Below are 23,154 nucleotides of genomic sequence, written 5' to 3' on the forward strand. Positions count from 1 at the left end.
GAATTTTTCGTACCATTGAAATCGATCAACCTGCATTCTTCAAAATATGTCATAAAGGTTTAAAATCACATGAGGGAGAATAAATTGAAAGAATTTTCATTATGTGGTGAACTATCCCTTTAAAATCCTCATCGATGAGTCCGATTCAGCTGATTCGTATTGCAGGTTATTTTGTAGAAGTATACAAATAATAAAAAGAGCAATAACATGTTTGATCTACAGTAATAAACACACACAAAAAAGATAATTTGAAGAATGCTGATTGATGGTCCCTATTGACTTCCATAGTCATTTTTCACCTACTATTGAAATCGATCAACCAGCATTCTTCAAAATATCTCATAAAGATTTAAAACCAAATGGGGGAGAATAAATTGAGGTAGGTTTTGGGTGAACTATCCCTTTAAATCTTTATCAGATGATTCAGCTGATCTGTATTCCAGGTTATTCCGTAAAAGTATACAAATAATAAAGAGCAAAAACATGTTTGATCTATGGTAACACACACAAAAAAAGATAATTTGAAGAACGCTGATTGATGGCACCCATTGACTTCCATAGTCATTTTTTTTCCTACTGTGGAAGTTAATTAACCAGCATTCTTTAAAGTATCTCAAAATTGGGGTATAAATAAATACAGCCCCATTGACACCCTCTGCCAATGCACCGATGAAACATGCCAAAAGGATTTCAGAGAAAACTGAAAGTCATTGCATTTGGAAACAGAGATGAGTTTCTCAAGGTGAATGCGTACCATGGCTCTAGGGGTCAAACAACAAAAAATAAGGTCAAGAATCTTAGTGTGATTCTGGAGTCAGATATGAGTTTCAATAGTCATGTCAAAGCAGTTAGTAAATCAGCATACCATCATCTCAAAAACATTGCAGGAATGAGATGCTTTGTTTCTAGTGAAGACTTAGAGAAACTTGTTCATGCTTTTATCAGCAGCAGGGTGGATTACTGTAATGGCCTCCTCACTGGCCTTCCCAAAAAGAAAGTCAGACAGTTGCAGCTCATCCAGAACGCTGCGGCCAAGATTCTGACCAGAACCAGGAAATCAGAGCACATCACACCTGTCCTCAGGTCTTTACACTGGCTCCCAGTTACATTCAGAATAGATTTTAAAGTATTATTACTGGTCTATAAATCACTAAATGGCCTAGGAGCTCAATACATCACAGATATGCTGACTGAATGCAGAGCTAACAGATCCCTCAGATCATTAGGATCAAGTAAATTAGAAATTCCAAGAGTTCAGTCACAGCAGGGTGAATTTGCCTTCAGCTTTTACGCCCCTCTCTGCTGGAATCAGCTTCCAGAAAATATCAGATGTGCTCCAACATTAGGTATAGTCAAATCCAGACTGAAAACACATCTGTTTAGCTGTGCCTTTACTGAATGAGCACTGTGCTACGTCCGACAGATCACACTATTATGTCTTTCTTTTCCTTTTCATTCCTTTAAAACCTATTTTAATCTATTTAACCTATTTTTTATCCTTTAAAACCTATTTTAATCTGTTTTTAATCACATTTTAATGGGTTTTTATTCTCTGTTGTTTTTATTGTCTTATATTCTTTTCTTTTATGCATGTTAATGTAAAGTCCTTTGAATTACCATTGTGTAAGAAATGTGCTATATAAATAAACTTGCCTTCCCTAAATTGAGGTAGTTTTCATTTTTAGGTGAACTATCCTTTCAAATCTTCATCTGATGAATTCAATTCCGGTGATCTGTATTCCCGTTTATTTCACACAAGTATACCAATAATAAAAAGAGCAACGGCTGATGCCCAGTGTTGTTTACCTCCTGTTGAGCTGCTCCATCTGTTGGACGGATCCAGACCTGCGTAGGCCGTCCGGCGTGGCTGCAGATGTGGGTCTTTGCCAAGTGGTGGTCCGGTTAATGTGATCCACATAAAATACACGACCGTGACTGTCGATCCGGGCCTCCCAGTCTGAGCGAGCCAAACAAAACACAAACATTTGATGCCCAAAATCAATCTTAGCATTTAATATTCACTGCAGGTCAAAAGAAGCCCACTCTGCTCATCAATGCTGCATTTAATTAAATCAGAAATTATTAATAAATATCGTAGAAATAAATAAATATTTAGCAAAAAACATTAATATCGCTGATTTCAATCATTGATGGCATCTAAAAGTGGTATTAGGTCTACATTTATCTAACTGGGTCATCGTTTAATGACTTACATGTGTTTTTACTTCGAAAATCCCCTCAAATGTAGGAGGTTTGATATTTGAGTCATTTTGTGGGAACATTACACAAACACATACGTATGTACACACACACACACACACACACACACACACACACACACACTCCAGCAAATAAAAGAAGTGACAGACAGCTGTGATGTACTTCAAAGTGGTTCCTGCAGAATTGCTGATGTTATGACGGTAATCAGAGGTGAAATCTTGGAGTGTGGGTTAGTAAGAGCGAGGCTGGAACTACTACTGTCTGATGTGAAAGTTGATTTTGTGTTGATTGGTTGCAGTGTGACTATAGACTGCTTTGAAATGCAACAGGAAGTATGTGAAGGGAAGTACACCAGGTTAAACTGATACATTTAGATGGGTTTAACCGTTTTTAATCTGCAGTGTTTATTGGCTCAGTGGTTAGCCTGTCGCCTCACAGCAAGAAGGTCGCTGGTTCGAGTCAAAGCTGGATCAGTGGCATTTCTGCGTGGAGTATGCATGTTCTAGCCATGTTTCTGTGGGTTTCCTCCTGGTGCTCCGGTTTCCCCTACAGTCCAAAGACATGGTCTATAAGTGAATAGAATAAACTAAATCGGCCGTAGTGTATGTGTGTGAATTGATGTTTCCCAGTACTGGGTTGCAGCTGGAAAGGCAACCGCTGTGTAAAACATATGCTGGAATAGTTTGCGGTTCATTCCGCTGTGCAGACCCCTGATGAATAAAGGGACTAAGCTGAAGGAAAATGAATTAATAAATGAATAACTGGTTTGATGATCAAGAAACTATTATTAGAATGAATGTTGAGAATAGTTAGTTAACATCCTTTGATAAACAGGCAAATACTGTATTTATTAAAACCAAAACCTTTGTTTTACATTATACATGTATTTTTTGATACTTACAGTATATGATGAATGTAATGAGTCCTTGATGAATAAAAAATGTATTATATTATTACTTTTATGCAAAATCACAGTTTTAAAACAGTTGTGTGGGAACAATCTGTGAGTATAACCAGCTTCTAATGGTAAAAATGCATTAATTCTATCTTTTATAATCACACCTGATAAAACAGTCTGCAGAAACACTTTGATTGACATTCTCCCTTTGTACATGTCATAAGAGGGTAAAAAGCCCCGCCCATTAGTGATGATCTCTCCCTTGTTAGTAGTGGCAAAGAGCTTAGAATGACCAAGAGGCCACAGTCAATAGAACATTCCATTGCAACAGCAGCGCCCAGCAACAGCCCTGTGATTCTGCCATTTTGGAGTGAAAGCGATCGGCCGTCCATTGGAACTTATTGCTGTCGCGATGGCAAGCAGCTGCTTTGTTTTTTATTTATTTATTTAAAAAGCACATTAAAGCTGATATACAACCTGAAAGACGACAATACAACACTTACTATCACATTCATCAGCACTTTTAATAGTTTATTTAACAGTCTTATAATATGCTGTTGTTCTATTGGAATTTTCCTTCCAAAATGGCCGCCGCGCCACCTTGTGACTGTTTCCCAAATCGCACTAGAGTGTCGCCTCTTGGTGATTCTATGCTCTTTGGTAGTGATGTAACGATCATAAATCTCACGATTCGGATCACATTACATTTTTTTAGTCACGGATCGGACCATTTTTCGGATCAGCCAAAAAGGGGAGGAGACAAATGTAATTTGCTTTTCATTCATTACAAAAACAGTACCGCATGACACTTTTGGTTTTAACAAACAGAACTTAGAACCTGTACTTTTATTAAAAAATAAAATGAAGAAATAATCAGCTGAATAAAAATAAATTAAAATAAAATATTCAGTACTGTGAAAAATTCAGTTAATTTAACATTATAATATGTACAATCCATATTTATTTTTAGTCTCATTTTCAAGAAATGATTCAGTCATTCACTCATGAAACTTCATGTTTCATTGCTTGATGTGTCATTTTTGAAGAATTATTCAGTGGCATTTTATTTAACCTACTGGTTAAATAATGTAATTGCTGCCAATAACTTTCATTTTTGAGCGTCAAGTTATGCCAACTTCAGACTGCATGATTTTAGCCCCGATTTTGACTCGCCGACAGGTTTTGAGAAATCGCCGAAAAATGCCTGAAATTACAGGTAACTCAGTGCTCGTCACACAGTATGAACTATCAAAGACGTGATGAGAGAGTCGATGAGTCGCCGACGCCTGTGAGATATTTGGCTTGCTAAATATCAGGAGCTGTCAGCGATTTAAATCATGCCATGTGAAATGAGTTTTTACTGAAAATAACATCGGCGATCACCTACAGCCAATGAGAGAGCAGCATTCACTTGTGTGTGTGTGTGTGTGTGTGTGTGTGTGTGTGTGTGTGTGTGTGTGTGTGTATGTGTGCGTGCGTGTACCTGCAGGCCAGCAGGAGGTTAAGGGAGAAGTTAAAAGCGCTCATTTTCGGTATTTGGACCCAAGAAATTGAGGAAAAACTAGTAGAGGTTTGATGTTTCATACAGAAAGTAAAAAAAAAAAGTTGAGGAGAAATTGCTAATTCCCTTCAAACCCAGGTGAGCAAAAATGTACATTTTCTACCCTATTAAAGGCTAATTTCTTGTTATGTAGTTAATAACAAAAGATACACTACGTGGTTTTGGTTGTGAGACGTAGTTTGGACGAAGTTGTCGGCGATTCTTCCTATTGTAAAGTCATGCAATGTGAAAACCCCTGTCGCCGATCCATCTTGCAGTGTAAACAAAGCAGCGACTGAACGCTAGCCCAGATACTCATGCAGTGTGAAAACATCTGTGACCCGACTACTTTAAAAATCATGCAGTCTAAACTCGGCATTAAACGCATATGACGTGATTTTAATCTTTACCACAAACAACAGTGGTTTATATAAGCTGTAAACTGTTATCCCAGTACTTCTGTGTTATTTCACTGTTAGTAACTTCATAACTCAAAAGACTAAAGACTCAGTGGCGTAGCGAACAAGGGGGCCCTGCGCGACCCCACCCCCCAACCCCCATTTGTTAGATTTGAATGCAGCGATTGGAAGGATTAATAAACATATGCAAATCACCATCATTTATAATTTATGTTGCATGGTTGAGATTCTGATCTTTTAATGATTCATCCTGCAGCTTACACTGAATGCATTAATGCAGGCTGAACAAGTAGAGACAGAAAAGCCTTTTAATGAAACCCACCACATCCCAAATAACCTATCACAACTTCTTCCGTCATTATTATATTTTACAGTAAAGACTAAATGCTTTCATACATGTGATTTGAAGACAGCGAGAGGCGATCTCTCTGCAATAGTTACAAATTTATGATTAAACTCCATAAAAAAATGTATTAATTTGTGGGCCAAGTGTGTTCTGAACCGTGGGTTGTGATCCGTATGAATTACGGATCAATCATGATCCGTTACACCCCTACTCATTAGCACAGGACGTCAGTCTTGTTTTTGAATCTGCTACTATGCTGACACATAGGCATTTATAGCTCCGCCCTCTTTTGAAAAGAGCACAATCTCATTTGAATTTAAAGCGACAGTCACCAAAATGGCAAAATTAGAGTTTCTAAAGGTTTCAAAGAGTTATAAAACATTATTTGTGGTGTATTTTGAGATGAAACTTCACATACACACTACACACAGGGGCATCAAAGACGTATTTTACATCTTGTAAAAAGGGGCATAACAGGTCCCCTTTAGATTGTAATGCAAAAACACAACTTTGATATACTTTTTGATATAAAATATATTCTTTTGTGAACCTACAGCTTGTTCACCTGTAGTCCCTACCCAAAAATGAGTATTTTGTATGACTGTGAGTGTGTTATGGTGTGTGGCGAGACAGCAACACTTACTGGGCGGCAGCGGCTCATCTATGGTGGGATAGTGATGTGGATCGGGCCGCAGGGCGGGCAGCTGACTCACTGCAGGATGGTTACAAGGCAAAGGACATTCTCCTAAACACACCACAAACACAAGCCAGCACATTCTTCATAGATAGATTTCTATCACAAGTCACTGTGCCCCAAATTGATGACTTTCACCCAAAAATGAACATTTGCTGTTAATCACCCTCTATCACAGGGGTCTCAAACTCAAATTTGCAGATGGCCATTTCAGTCACTGACAATTCATAGGACGGCCATTTTAATATTCAAGTACAAAAAAAAAAGTGGAATCCTGATATAAATGATGCATCTTAGGACAGCAGACATGACGTTTATATTTCAAGCATTACCTGTTACCAGTGATAATGCAAATCAGCACGCTTATCATGTCACACATCAGCTGCTGAAATATATCTGTGGTTGTTGTGTATGACACACACCCAGTCATTCTTCCACAGAGTATATGCAGTCAAAACTCCAGCTTTTTGTTTCTTGTTGTACATATTGAAGGGGTAGTTTAAATTGCTATGAAAATACTACAAATAATAGTTATAATAATTATTATTCTGTCCCAACCAATTGTATTGTCCCAATAGCATAAGAACAACAGAAAGCAGATTGGGTAGCTTAAGTGACTTTACTGGCAATTGTTCTTCTCAATATCTTCCTCTTTTTGTAAAACTATAACAAACAGGGGAAATGTACATATTCACAGTTACTTTAAAGGTTTAATTCCACCAGCAGTATAATCTTACTAATGCACAAAGTTATGCAAATCTTAATAAGCATATGGGGAAAATCTATTAAATGAGACCATTTGAATCGAATATTAGCAAAATTATCATATTTGTTACACCACCAGCATAACGTGTAAGCCATGATGAAGTGTTTGTACAACAAAATACAAGTGGTATCAAAAATAGAGCACTTATGGATATATATTTTAATGTCCCACAGAATTAAAACACGTGTGTTACTCTGCACCGTACACTGAGAGAAAATGAAAGTAAAACTAATGTGAATGTAGTGCTATAAATGTCCACTAGGTGGCTGGTCAAAGTGGCGATATGCGACTGCAGAACAATGGTAGAGGTTCAAAAACGCATGTTTTAGAGGGCCAAATCTCGTTTGACATCACATGCAGGCTGGAGGGAGGAGGAGGGCGGGCCGAAAATGGCCCGCAGGCCAGCAGTTTGAAACCTCTGCTTTATCACATCTATGATCTACAGTAAAGTGAAAAAGTTGGGACACACTAATAAATTCCACATCAGGACATAAAAAAAAATCTGATCTTTGCATGTCGTACAATTTGGGAAACATAGATATTTACATTAGATGTCGCCTACCCTGTTGTTGTCTATTGGAAGGAATGCGTCAATAGAGCCGCCATTTTAGTACAGAGTAGCGCTCTTATGAAATGAATGTGGGACCAAGGTGCAATGGTATTAAGTCTACATTTATCTAATTAGGACCCAGTTTTTTTATTCAACAAAACTAGCATGAGCCTAGAATTTAGTGCAAGTTGATACTACTTTGCCGTATGGTGAATGCAGTAAGTGACTATTATCATCAGTAACGTTACTTGTTTAGCACTAAAGATCATAACATAAAAAACTAAATCTCACCTATGAAATGTTCTGCCTTTGTGCTTTGTTTTCTTTGTTTGCTCATTACTACACCCAGGGGTGCCACTGGGTGGTTTGGGGAGTTTAAGTTAGGACGATTCTAAGGGCCCCGCATTTTGGGGACCCCCAGAGACATTATCAAGGGCCCATGACCTACAACCTGACCTTGGTGTACCAGTCTGATTGTTTACAGAAGTTGACCGTTAGACACTCAAGTCTTTTGCTTCACAGTGTTTATAGAAGTCGTGTTAAGAAGATAAAACAATTTTAACTTTCACCCACAGCGGCGCTTTTTTGTCATACATAGTGTCAGAGCAGTGGACCAATCAGAAGCACTCGGAGGCAGGACTAGTGTTGCGTGCTTTTGTTTACAAGGTAGAAAGTTGGCATGACAATGACAAAATGGCGACAAAATACATGTTCTAACAGTCACTGCACATCTGGACTGACTGTATTTGTTGTGGGAGCATGTGAACTGAACCGTGAGCTTCGTACTGTGACCGTTTGGGAATACATGAATACATGTACCGTTACACCCCTACCATTTAAATGGTGAATAAATTACCAGCAAATGTTCATTTTTAGGTGAACTCCCCCTTTGAAAACAACTTCTCTACAAACCTGCAATACACATGATCTAAGCCTGAAAACCCATGCAAGTCTACTCACGTCTGCTACTCGGTCCGGCTGCCTCTCCATTACCCATAATGCCATGAGGGCTCTGAACGTGACTATCCGGTGCCTCCTCCCACTGACAGCTCCCGTCACCTGGCTCCCGACATTTAGCACCCTGCTCCGTGTCTGTCTCTGATCCCAGAATGCCATTCGGCTGCTCCATCTCGTCCTCGTCATCCTGCGAGGAGAACACTGTGCTCTCGGATCTCCGCGCACTGTCTAGGGACGGTGCGCGAATGGGACCAGAAGCTCTCGGGGACATGTGACTGCAGCACGCAACCGGGCTCAAATCGGGTGACCTCTGACCTCCAGTTTGCCCCTCAGCCCCGAGCGGATGTCCATCTCCATCCAGCATCTGGATGAGGTCAGAGAGGCGTTCATGAGAGCGGCTGCGAGGAAGAGTCCTGCGAGGGCCGTTGGGTGTTAAAGCGTGATCTTCAAGAGTCACACCTTCTTCTTCTTCTTCTTCTTCCTCTTCATCTTCTTCCTCTACACCTATTGGTCGGTCTGGTTCAGGCCCGGCGGAGTCTCCTGTCTGTGGTTGAGTGGCCGGCAGGCTGTGGAGCAGGTGGTGTATTCTGATGTAATGAGAGCGTGGTGTTTCGGGTTCCCCACAGGCTGAAGCGATGACCGTCTCAAGCTCAGATACAGGTAAAGAGCAGGGACGGGGCTTTCTTCTTGGAGTGGTTCGGATCCTCAGTGAACAGCCTTCCTCTAAATCCGCATCTGGCTCCTCTGAAGCCGGCTGCGGATCTGAAATCCCCTCCTCTTCGACTCCTGCGGGAGCTTCTGAAGACTCTTCTGCAAAGGCGCAATCATTCTCTGCTTCTTCTTCTTCAGCACCATTGACTGGATCCAAGACCTGTGAAGAGATGATGCCAACTGTCCAAGACTTCAAGGACAACACATACACTAAGGCTCAATCCTAATTCTACCCCTTAGGACTTCCCCTTACCCCTTACAGGGGTGTCCCAATTCTCTTTAGCTTGTAGGCGTAGGGCTAAGGGGAAGGGCTAGATAGCTCTTGAAACGGAGTGTTTCCAGGACCACACTCGAAACCAAGGGGTACGAAAATTTTGAGATTACACCAGCTACAACGGCAACATGGCTGCACACGCGAGTCAGGAGATGCACAAGTTGAAGTATTTTTTGGCATTATTAAGAAGTTTTACAACAAACAAGCATATGTTTTAATATATTAATAGCGCCGTTTGGGTTTTACTGTCATGTTTTTTAAAAACATTTTGCCTATCTATAATCCATATTAATAACTGTATAGTACAACCCAGGCTCATTCTGAAAACGTACCTGTATATACATTTATGGAGAGTGCTTAATATGTCCCTAAATACCTTCGCGAATGCACCAGAGGTCGTGTACGCTTTTTGAGATCTCAAATTTCTCTTGTGAATACCATTCGAGCTAGCTGTTCTTGCTTAAATCCACCAGAGGCCGCTGTCGACTGACTGACCAAAACGACCGTCTGACGCACCCTCCTCCTTCCCTAAACCAAACTGGTAGTGTTTTCAAAAGCAGCGATTGACCAGCGCCTACCCACTTCCCTAAACCCAACCGACAGTGTTTTCAAAAGCAATCCAGAAAAAGCAGCAGCCTGATCTTTACGTTTTCAGATTTTACCACATTCTCACCTTGTTATTTACTTGTTTATTTTATTTTTTGGTTTTTGTTTTTGTTTTAGCTGCTTTCTGGAACCGTACTTTGTCAGACTCGAACCCCGTCATCACGGTCAACTCTTCGGCATTTCAAGTCCGCCAACATACGCAGCAAGCTACTGGACAAACTGGGGTCTGTTCTTCATACGCTAGATTTAGTTATTGATGATTTGACATGATCCAGGATCGTTTTGTTCAAAACTCATACGAGAGTTGTTGTCATAGCAACAGTTCTGGTAGCTTAAACCTGTTAGGGAGCAGGTTTATTTCATATAAACAGGATTAGATCGGGTTTCTCAAGCAAATGTAATACTAAAAGTATGTACCAAATTCTGATATTTTCTTACCTACACTTGGGAAAATAGTAAAATTGTTTAAAAAAATGATATATACAATTATAATTAATAATATTTAATATTAAATAATTCATAATATTTATGTTTATATACATATAAATAAACATAAATAAATAAATAAATAAATAAATAAATAAATAAATAAATAAATAAATAAATAAATAAATAAATAAATCTTATGCAATCTGCACACTGAAATAAAAGTACAAAAATGGGGTGGTTTTCCTCAAGGGGATCAAAGGTACCGACCCAGCTTTACAAATTGTGTATGATAATAAACATGCACAATATTCGATTTTTTTGTTTGTTTGTTTGTTTTTTTAATGAAGGAATAATAATGTATGCAGTCATGCACATGTTTTAACAGCTAATATAATGGTGATTTGATGCTTTGCAAAGGTTTCAGACACCTTTAGTGATATCCAAATGCTTTAATGCAAAATACATTTAAATTTGCTGATTAAGAAACATGAATAGGCCTAGGCTACTATTATAAAGAAAATTCACTCTAAAAGTAAAACTGAATAAATTGCTAAATACTCTTGACACATAAACGTGCAAAGCCTTCAGCCCACAACAAATCTATCATATAGAAAAAAAATGTTTACTATGAATTTTCTAAAATTTTGCTCACATGGATAATTAATCAGATGATGTCATTACGCTGCTGCGCCGTCAGCCAATCGTTGCATTGCTGATCATGATTTTGATGATCGATTGATCTGTCCTTCACAACACACGCAGCGATCTCAGATCAGTTTATCCAGAGATTTTAATCTGATTCGCGAACTTGTTTGAAAAACCAAATTAGCCAGAAATCAGTAATCAAGACTAAAATATCCAAGATCTGCCAAATCATCTTGGATCATTTAAGCGAGGTACGAAGAACAGACCCCTGGTAACAGCAGAGGTAAGTCCTCATCTGGTAAGCCCGAAAAGGAACGGCACCATACCGCCCCAGCATTTGTTTTATTCTACATGGATACATAATTCACGAATTCCAGAAATGTACATAGGGGTATGTTTTCAGAATGAGCCTATGTTGGTATATTAGTCCCACAACATACTTTCACATCTGTCAGAAAAGTGTAGCAGCTGGGAATGACATCTTTACAGTGTCTGGTATAATGTTAATGTTGTTTTTGTGTGTTTACATAGATGTACGGTGTAAATACACAGTACAGTTACGAGCTTATTCCCACATTATATCGTTATGACAAAATGATATCGTTGCCTTCAGTGATTTTCTGAAGATGAATACCCAAAAATAATGCAACAGGAATAACTACAGCAGTCTCCATCGTCAATCACATAATATGAAGTAAGAAATCGCAATAACATATGATGACTTGTGTGTGTCTGTGTGTGTGTTGTAGTGCTGTCCCATTTCTTAGGGGTAAATTTAAAGCCCTCCTCCTTCACACTGTTTCAAGGGCCAAGGGGAAGAGGTAGGGGGTAAAAAAAAATTGGGATTGGGCCTTAATACACTTCATTGAACATGTACACATGGACATCACCTATATACTATATAACTGCAGGTTACTATGTTTATATATAAAAACGTTAACTGTTGAAAGCTATTAATTACTAGTTAAGTAGTTAAAGTTATTACTGGTAACTAATAAAGTTATTGTAACTTTAAAACCTTTTGTAAAGCTGCTTTGAAACAGTAATTCTTGTGAAAAGGGCTATACAAATAAACTGGAACTAAATTAAATTCTTTTACTTGTGTTGTTTCTTCTGCGTTGGTTTCACTTTGCTCCATCTCTGCTGCCGTTTCTTCTTCTCCCTGCTGTTCTTCCTCTAGACACTCTTCCTCTATGACATCTGCTTCAGCTGCACAGCTCTGACCAGATTCAACATCCATTGGCATCTCGACTGAAGCTGTATCTCCATCTAAGGGCAGCTCTGGGGCTCCGAGATCTAAACTCATGGTGTCTTCAGCTTGAGGCTGAGCTTGAGCTTCTGCTGCCGCCACCGGCTGCTCTGTGCTCAGAGACATGTCTTCATCATCTGCGGGCAGAGATGGCAAAAGTACACAAATACTTTACTCAAGTAGAAGTACAGATACTCATGTTTAAATGATTCTGGTAAAGCTGAAGTACTGACTACACTTTTGTACTAAAAGTAAAGAAGTACGGCCTCAAAAATGTACTTAAGTAAAAAGTACCCATTACTACTACACGTTTTAGTTTCACTAGGTACATATCCGATTCGCCCCCATGTATCATCATCCTGACGAAAACTCACATCGTTTACATACATGTTTTGTACATCATTCAGTTTTGTAGCTGTTGGATCCAAAACAACAGCTGACATTCATGTTGATACACTTTAAAAATAATTCTGTAGGCCTGTCTCACTATAAAAAATGTCTTACATTTTACACTCAGTTCTTTCCAAAATATATTGAATTAAAAAAAAAAATTATTAATTAATTAATTAATATATTTTTTAATTGTATATATTGAAAAATATATTTTCTTTTGCTAAAATAAATACTTATCATATTTGACTGCAAACTATATATATATATATATATATATATATATATATATTTTTTTTTTTTTTTTTTGCATTAGCAGCTCTCATACATAACCTGTTATTTTAGTGTGATATTTTATTTAGTTGTTAATTGTGATCTATAATTTATCTTGTGTAGACCTATATCTAATGACTCTTGCTAGCCTACTTTTTCCCAGGTAACGTGTTTTGGCTAAGCGCTAAGTTAATTTATGTTACCAAAGTAGCTCCTCCCCTTTAAAAAACCCCAGACAATAGCGGTTTGTTTCATCACAGCTCTGCCAGTGAGATCAAGTGAATCAAATGAAAAACAAATGAGAATTGTCTTGAAGGGGGCGGGGCATGTCAGATGCTAGAGAGCATTTGATTGGTCAGAAGATTTGATGAGAAACTGAAGTATGAGGTGACGTGGGAAAAAAAAACGTTTATCCATTTAGTCGGAAGTGACAAACTGAAAGCTTTAGATGCTTATACTGTTTTAGATTCATATTTTCTAATCATGTATTCTGTCACTGTTTTGGAGCACACTAGCTTCATTCATTCATTCATTTTTTTTTCGGCTTAGTCTTTTTATTAATCTGGGGTCGCCACAGCGGAATGAACTGCCAACTTATCCAGCATTTGTTTTACTCCACACAGAAATGCCAACTGACCCAGCAGGGGTCAAACCAGCGGCCTTCCTTCTTCCTTCTTCCTTCTTATAGATCACATTAAAACATAATGACACTAACATCTGAAAAACCTTATTATACGTTCATGCGACCTTTAAAGCAGCCGAATGCATATCAGAATATGTTAAAGCTATATTATATTTAAAAATATAATAAAAACCATAATCACCTGGATGAATGGAGGAGGTGATCTCGAACCTGAACTGCAGCTGCCCGCTGACATGCTCTGTTGGAAGTCTTCGACCCAGAGTATAGCTGACCACTCGATCACTATGACAAGAAACACAAGCAAGCAGCACTCCATTAGCATTTCACCTCATTAGCATGAAAGCAAGGTCACATATAAAAACAAACACTGCTTAAATTACAACAAAAAGAGGCTAGATTTGGTTTGATTATCTTTTTAATGCATTCATATTGCATTTAGTCATATAGCAGATGCTTTTGTCCAAAGCAACGTACAATTGAGGAGGCATTCAGCGATTCAACAAGAAGAGGCAATACACACAAGAAGTGCTAATTATGCAAAGGGACTGTTAGTGCTCAGAGAATTAAGTGCTAAAGTAAAGGCTGATTTATACATTCGCCTGGTGCCGCATCAAGCACCTCTAACAAAATGGATGAAGCTTTTATACTTGATGCATTCGCCGCTGAGATATTCTTTAAAACGTCAGGGGGCGGTCAAAATAAATAAATAAATCGACCGTGAAATCAGATGGATAAACATAGTTGTAGCAGGACGTTTCCTGTTCTACGCCAGTGATAGACAGTGACTACGTTAACATGGACATCAGTAATCAAATTATTTTGCCTTAATCTGAATAAGACACTAATATGATTAAGGTGAGCTGCTTTTTAAATGTGCATGTCATGATCCCGTTTTACATGTTATAGCACATAATTCGATTAACGTCATTGCGCCATCACGCTATCCACATTTCCTCTGGAGTTTCATGTAATTTCGGGAGATTCATTCTTAATTTGTTGACTTTAACTGCAGTTTGTTACTTTTGCTTTCGTTCAGGAACATTTCATGCATGCCCCCGTGGCAAACAAGATATTGGATCCGAGGAACTGCTGGAAGAGGGTAGTTTTAACGGAGTTTGATACCGCACGCTGTATGGGACAAAAAAAAAAAAAACTTTGCATTTCTCAGCAGATGCAGAGACTCTGTGGGAAGAGCCGTGTGTTTATAGACTATCCTGTCACAAAATACGGCAAAAATCATACGCGTCGAAAATTCTACATGACGGTAATAGTTTGAATGAGGTGTTAACATGTTTACATTCGGAAAGGAGCATTTACAGTGGATCTTTCAGTCCATAATATTGTAGTGATATTACTGTAAACATAGTAACTAAATCACTTTAACTAAGGTCTGAAAACAAAACCTTTGTTGCGGCACATTTATAAAAAGCAACACTAACGACCCATGTCTCCGAACAATTCTTCTTCTTCCACTTGTTTTTATTACAGTTGGCAACACAAGATGGCGTCTCTCTGCTGTCTGAACACTGTAACAGGTAAAAATTATTCACAATAGAGCGTGCTGATTGGTTCGAACCAAGTCTTTCTCATGAATTAATGATGGAAACTCAATGACGTCACTTGGTATCGACTGGTACAGAAAGCCAATCTCCACTCTGGAATTTACACAAGGATCTCATGTGACGTAGCTTCAAAATTTATTTTCAAACCGGAAGATGAATTTGCTCAAAATAATGCAAAAACAACCAATTTTCACTTTTTAGTGAAATATATGTGTCCTAATATATGTGTTTTTGGCAACGTGGGACACATATATGACTGTCAACATCTCACAAAATGTGTTTTGGTGTTTCATGACCCTTTAATGACAACAGAACATTAATTACTCTAGAAATATATTTTTTTATTATGGCAAGAATAAAATCCATAAAACATAATAATACACCTACCAAGGCGGCTAATTCACATAATGTGACCTTATGTTTATTACTTATTGTATATTTTTGCTTATTTTTAAAAACTAATTATACATTTTTTTTCGACCATGAATACATACATTACATGAAGTAAATAACATAAAGGTTTTTCAATAACAGTAGCTACTATATCTATCTACATAATCACTGCACAAAAAAGAAACTCGTGCAAGTCATGCTTCAATTAAAAAAGTAAATATAGAGTTGAAGTCAGAATTATTAGCCCCCCTTTTATTTTTTTTTATTTTTTAAATATTTCCTAAATTATGTTTAACACAGCAAATAAATTTTCACAGTATGTCTGATAATATTTTTTCTTCTGGAGAAAATCTTATTTGTTTTATTTCGGCTAGAATAAAAGCAGTTTTTAATTTTTTAAAAGCCATTTAAAGGTCCTTTAAGCTATATTTTTTATCGATAGTCTACAGAACAAACCATCATTATACAATAACTTGCCTGATTACCCTAACCTGCCTAGTTAACCTAAATAACCTAGTTAAGCCTTTAAATGACACTTTAAGCTGTATAGAAGTGTCTTAAAAAATATCTAGTCAAATATTATTTACTGTCATCATGACAAAGATCAAATAAATCAGTTATTAGAAATGAGTTATTAAAACTATTATGTTTAGAAATGTGTTGAAAAATCTTCTCTCTGTTAAACAGAAATTGGGGAAAAATAAACAGGGGTCTAATAATTTAGGGGGGCTAATAATTCTGACTTCAACTGTATATTAAAAAATGTTTGTACTTTATTTACAAAGTATATAGTAGCTTAGAGTGTGTTATATTTACTAGGTTCTCCTTTCTAACAGCTGTTGCAATTTCTAGCCAAGAATTTTTGGTCCTCGGGTTTCCATATAATCATGCATGAACAAATCCTAAAGATGTCTGTAGAGGCGTACCTGTTTCTGACAAAATCTCTTCAAAGCGATTCATATTCAAATCAAATACGGCACTGCACGAACTGTTCGCTCGAGTCTTGAAAAATTTTGTGCGCTCCGCCAGCCGAAATCATGTCGAGCCCTCCCAAAGCAAACCTTCGCCACCTTTGTGATGACGTCACATTCGCCGCATGCACTCAAGTGAACGCGTCGAGTAGAAATCATCCTTGAGGACATTGACTGTGTGTGTTACTTTTTTTTTGGAGAGAGTAGAACATTTCTACAGGTGGTTTGTCAAGCCCACTCACCTGTGTGAAGCTCGCTTCATAAACGCACAGTGTTTGTTTTTATAGCTATTGAGTGATTGTAAGAACGTGTCTGGTGCAAATGTGCAAAACTGGTGTCGGTCAGAGATGAAAGAGTGTGTTTTCAACAAGTGGTTTGTCAAGCCCACTCACCTGTGTGAGGCACACTCAAAAAATTGCATAATGTTTTGTGGATGTTGTCGTGTGGTGAGGTGGTAATGCATACCCAATAGCATGCTTCTCCAGTAGTCTTTGCACTGGCATGGACAGCTTGCCCAAGAAACGCTTTATGATGGGACGGCTTTTGGCGAACTTGTCCTTCACCTCAATCTCCAACACATCCGTAGGCAGAGACACAAAATTAAAGCGCTACAGGCAGGAGATATAAAAACACAGAGGAGAAACAGCAATCATTTCAAGCTGAATTTCATAACTTAAAATGAAAAAAGTAAACATGTTGGTATCTAGCAATAAAGGATTTTACAAAGTTATATGAAAGCTATGTGAGAAGTTGTTATTAACACTGTTATTAATATGGGCAAAACAATAAGATACCCAAATACTGCAACACCAGCATCAATTACTACTATTAATCCTTCATTCAGCCAGAACGTCACTAGGGATATTACTACTGTACATGTATCGCTTCTTCCAATGAGACCTGGATAAGGAGGAAGCACATGAATGTTGCATAAAAGACTCCAATAGAAAACAGTGCAATTTACACATCATTCATTCATTCATTTTCTTTTCCATAAATCATAATTCAGATCCATAAATAATCAAATGGTGAAATACAATTACATTCATTCATTCATTCATTTTCCTTAGGCTTAGTCCGTTATTTTTCAGGGATTGACACAGCGGAATGAACCGCCACCTATTCCAGCATATGTTTTACGCAGTGGAGGCCCTTCCAGCCGCAACCCAGCACTGGGAAACATCCATACACACTCTCATTCACAAACACTCATACACTACGGCCAATTTAGTTTAGTCAATTCACCTATAGCGCATGTCTTTGGACTGTGGGGGAAACCGGAGCACCTGGAGGAAACCCACACGAACACGGGGAGAACATGCAAACTCCACACGGAAATGCCAACTGGCCCAGCTGGGATTCAAACCAGCGACCTTCTTGTTTTGAGGCGACAGTGCTAACCACTAAGCCACTGTGCTGCAAATACAATAACAACTGCCCTTTAAAGCAGTATCCAAAAGATGTTTAAAAGTATTTATAGTTGTGAGGTTGTAGTGAGGTTGAGTGTATTTTTGTAATCGAAATTCAAGGGGCATAGACAGAGAAAGCATTTTTACCCAATTCTGATGGCACCCTTGGAGTTATCAACCGATCGATCATTAAAACAATATGAAAATATGACAGCAGCACTGTTACATGCGTGTTTGATGCATAAAATGTCCATCACATTTTTCATTCATTCATTTTTTTTCCGGTTAGTCCCTTTATTAATCAGGGGTCACCACAGCGGAATGAACCGCCAACTTATCCAGCATTTGTTTTACACAGCGGATGCCCTTCCAGCTGCAACCCATCACTGGGAAACATCCATACACACCCATTGACACACTCATACACTACGGACAATTTAGCTAACCCAATTCACCTATTGCACGTCTTTGGACTGTGGGGGAAACCGGAGGAAACCCACGCCAACACAGGGAGAACATGCAAACTCCACACAAAAATGCCAGCTGACCCAGCCGAGGCTCAAACCAGCGACCTTCTTGCTGTGAGGCGAACGTGCTACCCACTGTGCCACCATGCAGCCACCATGCCCCCCCATCATGCATTTTTCTTAAAGCACAATTAAAGAACATTCACCAAACAGCATCACTGCAATACTGCAACTAAACCCTCTGTCATTCATTCTCTTGATATATTTTAATCCTCAGCTGTAAGGTGATCTCCGCTACTCTTAGCTAATCTAATAAGAGCACTCAACAGAAGACGTTCATCTACAACATGAAAACAATCCCATCAAATACAGACGATCTCGTCTCACCTGCTCCAAAAAGATCAAATGTTATTCTGTTAAATCCAACTGTTTGCATGGATTCAACTTATTTTTAATATTTAATATTAAAATTTGCACCTAAATTCTACATTCCCCACAATGCTGTACAGAAAATTCAGTGATACAGTTGAAGTCAGAATTATTAGTCCCCCTTTTATTTTTTTTATTTTTTAAATATTTCCTAAATGATGTTTAACAGAGCAAATAAATTTTCACAGTATGGCTGATAATATTTTTTCTTCTGGAGAAAGTCTTTTATGTTTTATTTCGGCTAGAATGAAAGCAGTTTTTAATTTTTTAAAGCCATTTAAAGGTCAAAATTATTAGCCCCTTTAAGCTATTTTTTTTTTTGATAGTCTACAGAACAAACCATCATTATATAATAACTTGCCTAATCACCATAACTCGCCTAGTTAACCTAATTAACCTAGTTAAGTCTTTAAATGTCACTTTAAGCTGTATAGAAGTGTCTTGAAAAATATCTAGTCAAATATTATTTACTGTCATCATGGCAAAGATAAAATAAATCAGTTATTAGAAATGAGTTAATAAAACTATTATGTTTAGAGATGTGCTGAAACAATCTTCTCTTCATTAAACAGAAATTGGGGAAAAAACAAACAGGGGGGCTAATAATTCTGACTTCAACTGTATATTGTTGAATATTTGAAATATATTGTTTCTATTGATACAACCAACCGATTTAAATTTTTATTTCACAATAATTTTTCATTCATCTTAGTTATTTGTAGTGTTTCATGGGATTGTTGTACGTTTAGTTCTCTAAAGTTGGTAAGGACACAGCCTTGGTCACTGAAACTCTTTTTTCCTCTGTCATCAACTGTTTAGTTGAATCATCTTAGCTTGTCTAATCCTAACAAACGTCAATCAAACTGGCTAAAAATATTCAGTGAAACTTTGTATGGCTAAAAAAACGTTTGTTAAAGCTGATTCATTTATTCATTCATTCATTTTCTTTTTGGCTTAGTCCCTTTTTTAATCAGGGGTCACCACAGCGGAATGAACTGCCAACTTATACAGCATACGTTTTGCGCAGCAGATGCCCTTCCATTTGCAGCCCATCACTAGGAAACACCCATAAACTCTCATTTACAGTTTCACACACAAACACTACAGACAATTTAGCTTCCCCAACTCACCTATAGCGCATGTCTTTGGACTTGTGGACTGCGCCGCCTAACTTATTCTTGTGGTCATATTTTTTTACAGTTAGTTTGTAATGTTGGGCAGTACAGTGTCTCAGTGGTTAGCACTGTCACCTCACAGAAAGAAGGTCGCTGGTTCGAATGCCAGCTGGGTCAGTTGGCATTTTTGTGGAGTTTGCATGTTCTCCCTGTGTTGGCGTGGGTTTCCTCCAGGTGCACCGGTTTCCCCCACAGTCCAAAGACATGCAGTATAGATTAATTGAATTGAATGAACTACATTGGCTGTAGTGTATGTTCCGCTGTGACGACCCCTGATAATCAGGAACTAAGCAGAAGGAAAATGAATGAGTTTGTAATGTTGTGATTCACCTCATAATTGGTTGGTTTCATTTTAGAATCATTATCCTGAATATTTTTGATATTAGCAGTCCAATTATTTTTTTAATTAATTAATCAGTAAATGAATACCTACATAAATATAGAAACAATTAAGATAGAAGAAAAAATAAGAAAGCACTAGAAAATTCTGTTTGGTTTTGTGTTTTTTTTTTATTTTAATTGTTTTATTTATTATTTTTTGCTTATTTCTGTAAACAACTGATGACATTTTTTTTCAAATATAAATAAAAATGTCATTTAGAATTTTTTTTGCATAAAATAAAAAATAGTGCAAATTGTAGAAAAAAACAATATCAATTTGATCTAACAAAACAGTTAATTAATGAATATTAACTGGATTAACCCTGATTCTCAAATCACAAATGAAAACATTTATTATTCTGGTCAATTGTCATTTTCTGTTATTAGTGTTATTAATGTTATTAGACCTTTACAGAACAAAAAAAACATTAAATTTGACTCTATACCAATAAAAATCCAACCAAAAACTAGAAAAATAAGAAATTTTCAAGCGGTCGCTTTAATTTTTTCCATAACTGCATTTATTAGCACAAATAAACATTGTCTATAAGTGAGTTTGCTATTTTTTAGCCCATTAGCTATTTTTTTGTGTGCCTCAAATCAAATGCTTCACTGTATATATATATATATATATATATGGCAGATTTGGCTTTAGTACTGACTAAACTAATGTACACTACCTGACAAAAGTCTTGTCGTCGATCCCAGATGTAAGAGCAACAAATAATAACTTGACTTCTAGTTGATCATTTGGAAAAGTGGCAGAAGCTAGATTTTTCTGATGAATCATTTGGTGAAGGAAAAATCATGGTTTGGGGTTACATTCAGTATGGGGGTGTGCGAGAGATCTGCAAAGTGGATGGCAACATCAACAGCCTGAGGTATCAAGACATTTGTGCTGCACATTACATTACAAACCACAGGAGAGGGCAAATTCTTCAGGAGGATAGCGCTCCTTCTCATACTTCAGCCTCCACATCAAAGTTCCTGAAAGCAAAGAAGGTCAAGGTGCTCCAGGATTGGCCAGCCCAATCACCAGACCATTATTGAGGATGTCTGGGGTAAGATGAAGGAGGAGGCATTGAAGATGAATCCAAAGAATCTTGATGAACTCTGGGAGTCCTGCAAGAACGCTTTCTTTGCCATTCCAGGTTACTATTAATAAGTGATTTAAGTCATTGCAGAGATGTATGGATACAGTCCTCCAAGCTCATGGGAGTCAAACACAATATTAATTCTGTTTCCACTGCACCATGACTTTATATTCTATACTGTACATTATTTCTGTTAGGTGACAAGATTTTTGTCTAAGCAAAGGCAGACCTTACTGTCCTAATTAAATCATTAAAAATCTAGGCATGATCATGTTTTATTTTGGGAAAATAAGTGTAATCTAGAGGCCTTTGCCTTTCATATAAACCACTTTTAATACTAAATGATCAACTAAAAGTCAAGCTATTATTTGTTGTTCCTAATACTTGGATAGGTGACAAGACTTTTGTCAGGTAGTATATATGAACACATATAATTTGGTAAAGCTTCCTATAAAAAACATTCATTTGAGTGAGAGATTTGTGAGGGGTGTATTCATATACGTTAAGCACTGTATAAATAAAGTATCCAAATTTCCAGCCCTACAAAGATGACATGCAGTTTAATGAAAATCTTGTCCGTCAAACAGCGGCAGTGTTTGTGAGTCTGCAGTGACGCATCCAGTCTATTTGCAGAATGAAGGATTTACAGGACTAACTCTGTGTGGACTCTCTACAAAAGCACAGAAGGCCAGCGTTGGGTTAAACGTCTATGAATAAATAGGACTTCGAGCAGATAGTGTTTTATGTGGATTTGTATATAAGCATGTTTAATCTGGTGCGTTTGCTCTTGTTTGTTTGCCATACCTCCCTCTGCCAAACAGGATTAATGGTATTGCAGACGATGCCGGATCTCTTCTCCTGGCCGTGGTGAGGCAGCGCTGGGAAGATGCTATGTTTGCCAGGGTGGATGGCGATCTTTAGGTAGGGGTCGGGGTTAAAAAACATGCCTTTCTTCAGTCCAGTGGCCTGGAAATCTGATCATGATGAAAAAGAATGGCAGATGAATTAGACAAACGGAGAGAGCACAGAAGACAGGACATAACTAAACAGCAGAAGAGAATATAACAGAATAATAATATTATAAAACAATAATAATAATAAAACAAGCATAAAAGAGAACAATAGAGAAGGAATTTAGTAATATCAGACTAAAACAAAAATGCATTGAAAGATTCAAATATGATAAAGAAATATATATATATATATATATATATATATAGATAATGGAAAAATCGAAACAAACTAGAGCTGGGCAAAGATTAGTCATGATTAAATTCCATCCAAAATCATAGTTTTTACATAATATATTTGCGTGCGCTGTGTATATTTATTATGCATATTTAAACACACCATAGCCATTAAACAAAACTACATAAAACTAAAATATTTACATACTTATATATAAAATAAAAGAACAAAAACAAATTAAAATCTAAAAAACAAAGCAGAAATAGCTAAATGAATAGACTAAAATAGAACAGAAATGAACATTTATTCATCATTTAATAATCAGTCAATACTGCTTCAAAAAAAAAATCTCATAAAATAAAAAACAATAGAAAAATAAAATAACAAAAACAAATTAAAATAAAAAATCTAAGAAAACAAAGCATGCAGAAAAAGCTAAATGAAAAGAAAACAGAACAGAACTAAAATATCAAAA

The 23,154-nt window shown here is 37.3% G+C and overlaps 1 protein-coding gene across 2 annotated transcripts in view; it reads right to left on the minus strand.

Moving 5' to 3' along the window:
- hecw1b (HECT, C2 and WW domain containing E3 ubiquitin protein ligase 1b) overlaps positions 1-23,154 on the minus strand; it is a 102,887-nt gene that overhangs the window by 32,387 nt on the left and 47,346 nt on the right. Inside the window, exons 6-12 of one of the 2 annotated variants that reach the window (XM_056481686.1) lie at positions 22,296-22,465; positions 17,002-17,144; positions 13,792-13,892; positions 12,155-12,441; positions 8,394-9,261; positions 6,067-6,135; positions 1,807-1,957 (exon numbers count right to left, since the gene is read on the minus strand). In XM_056481686.1, coding sequence (XP_056337661.1) covers positions 1,807-1,957; positions 6,067-6,135; positions 8,394-9,261; positions 12,155-12,441; positions 13,792-13,892; positions 17,002-17,144; positions 22,296-22,465 — 1,789 coding nt within the window. Of the gene's footprint in view, positions 1-1,806; positions 1,958-6,066; positions 6,169-8,393; positions 9,262-12,154; positions 12,442-13,791; positions 13,893-17,001; positions 17,145-22,295; positions 22,466-23,154 lie in introns of both variants that reach the window. The other variant, XM_056481677.1, reaches the window with a different exon arrangement.

Source organism: Danio aesculapii, chromosome 2 (assembly GCF_903798145.1).
Source record: "Danio aesculapii chromosome 2, fDanAes4.1, whole genome shotgun sequence".
Taxonomy (NCBI): domain Eukaryota; kingdom Metazoa; phylum Chordata; class Actinopteri; order Cypriniformes; family Danionidae; genus Danio; species Danio aesculapii.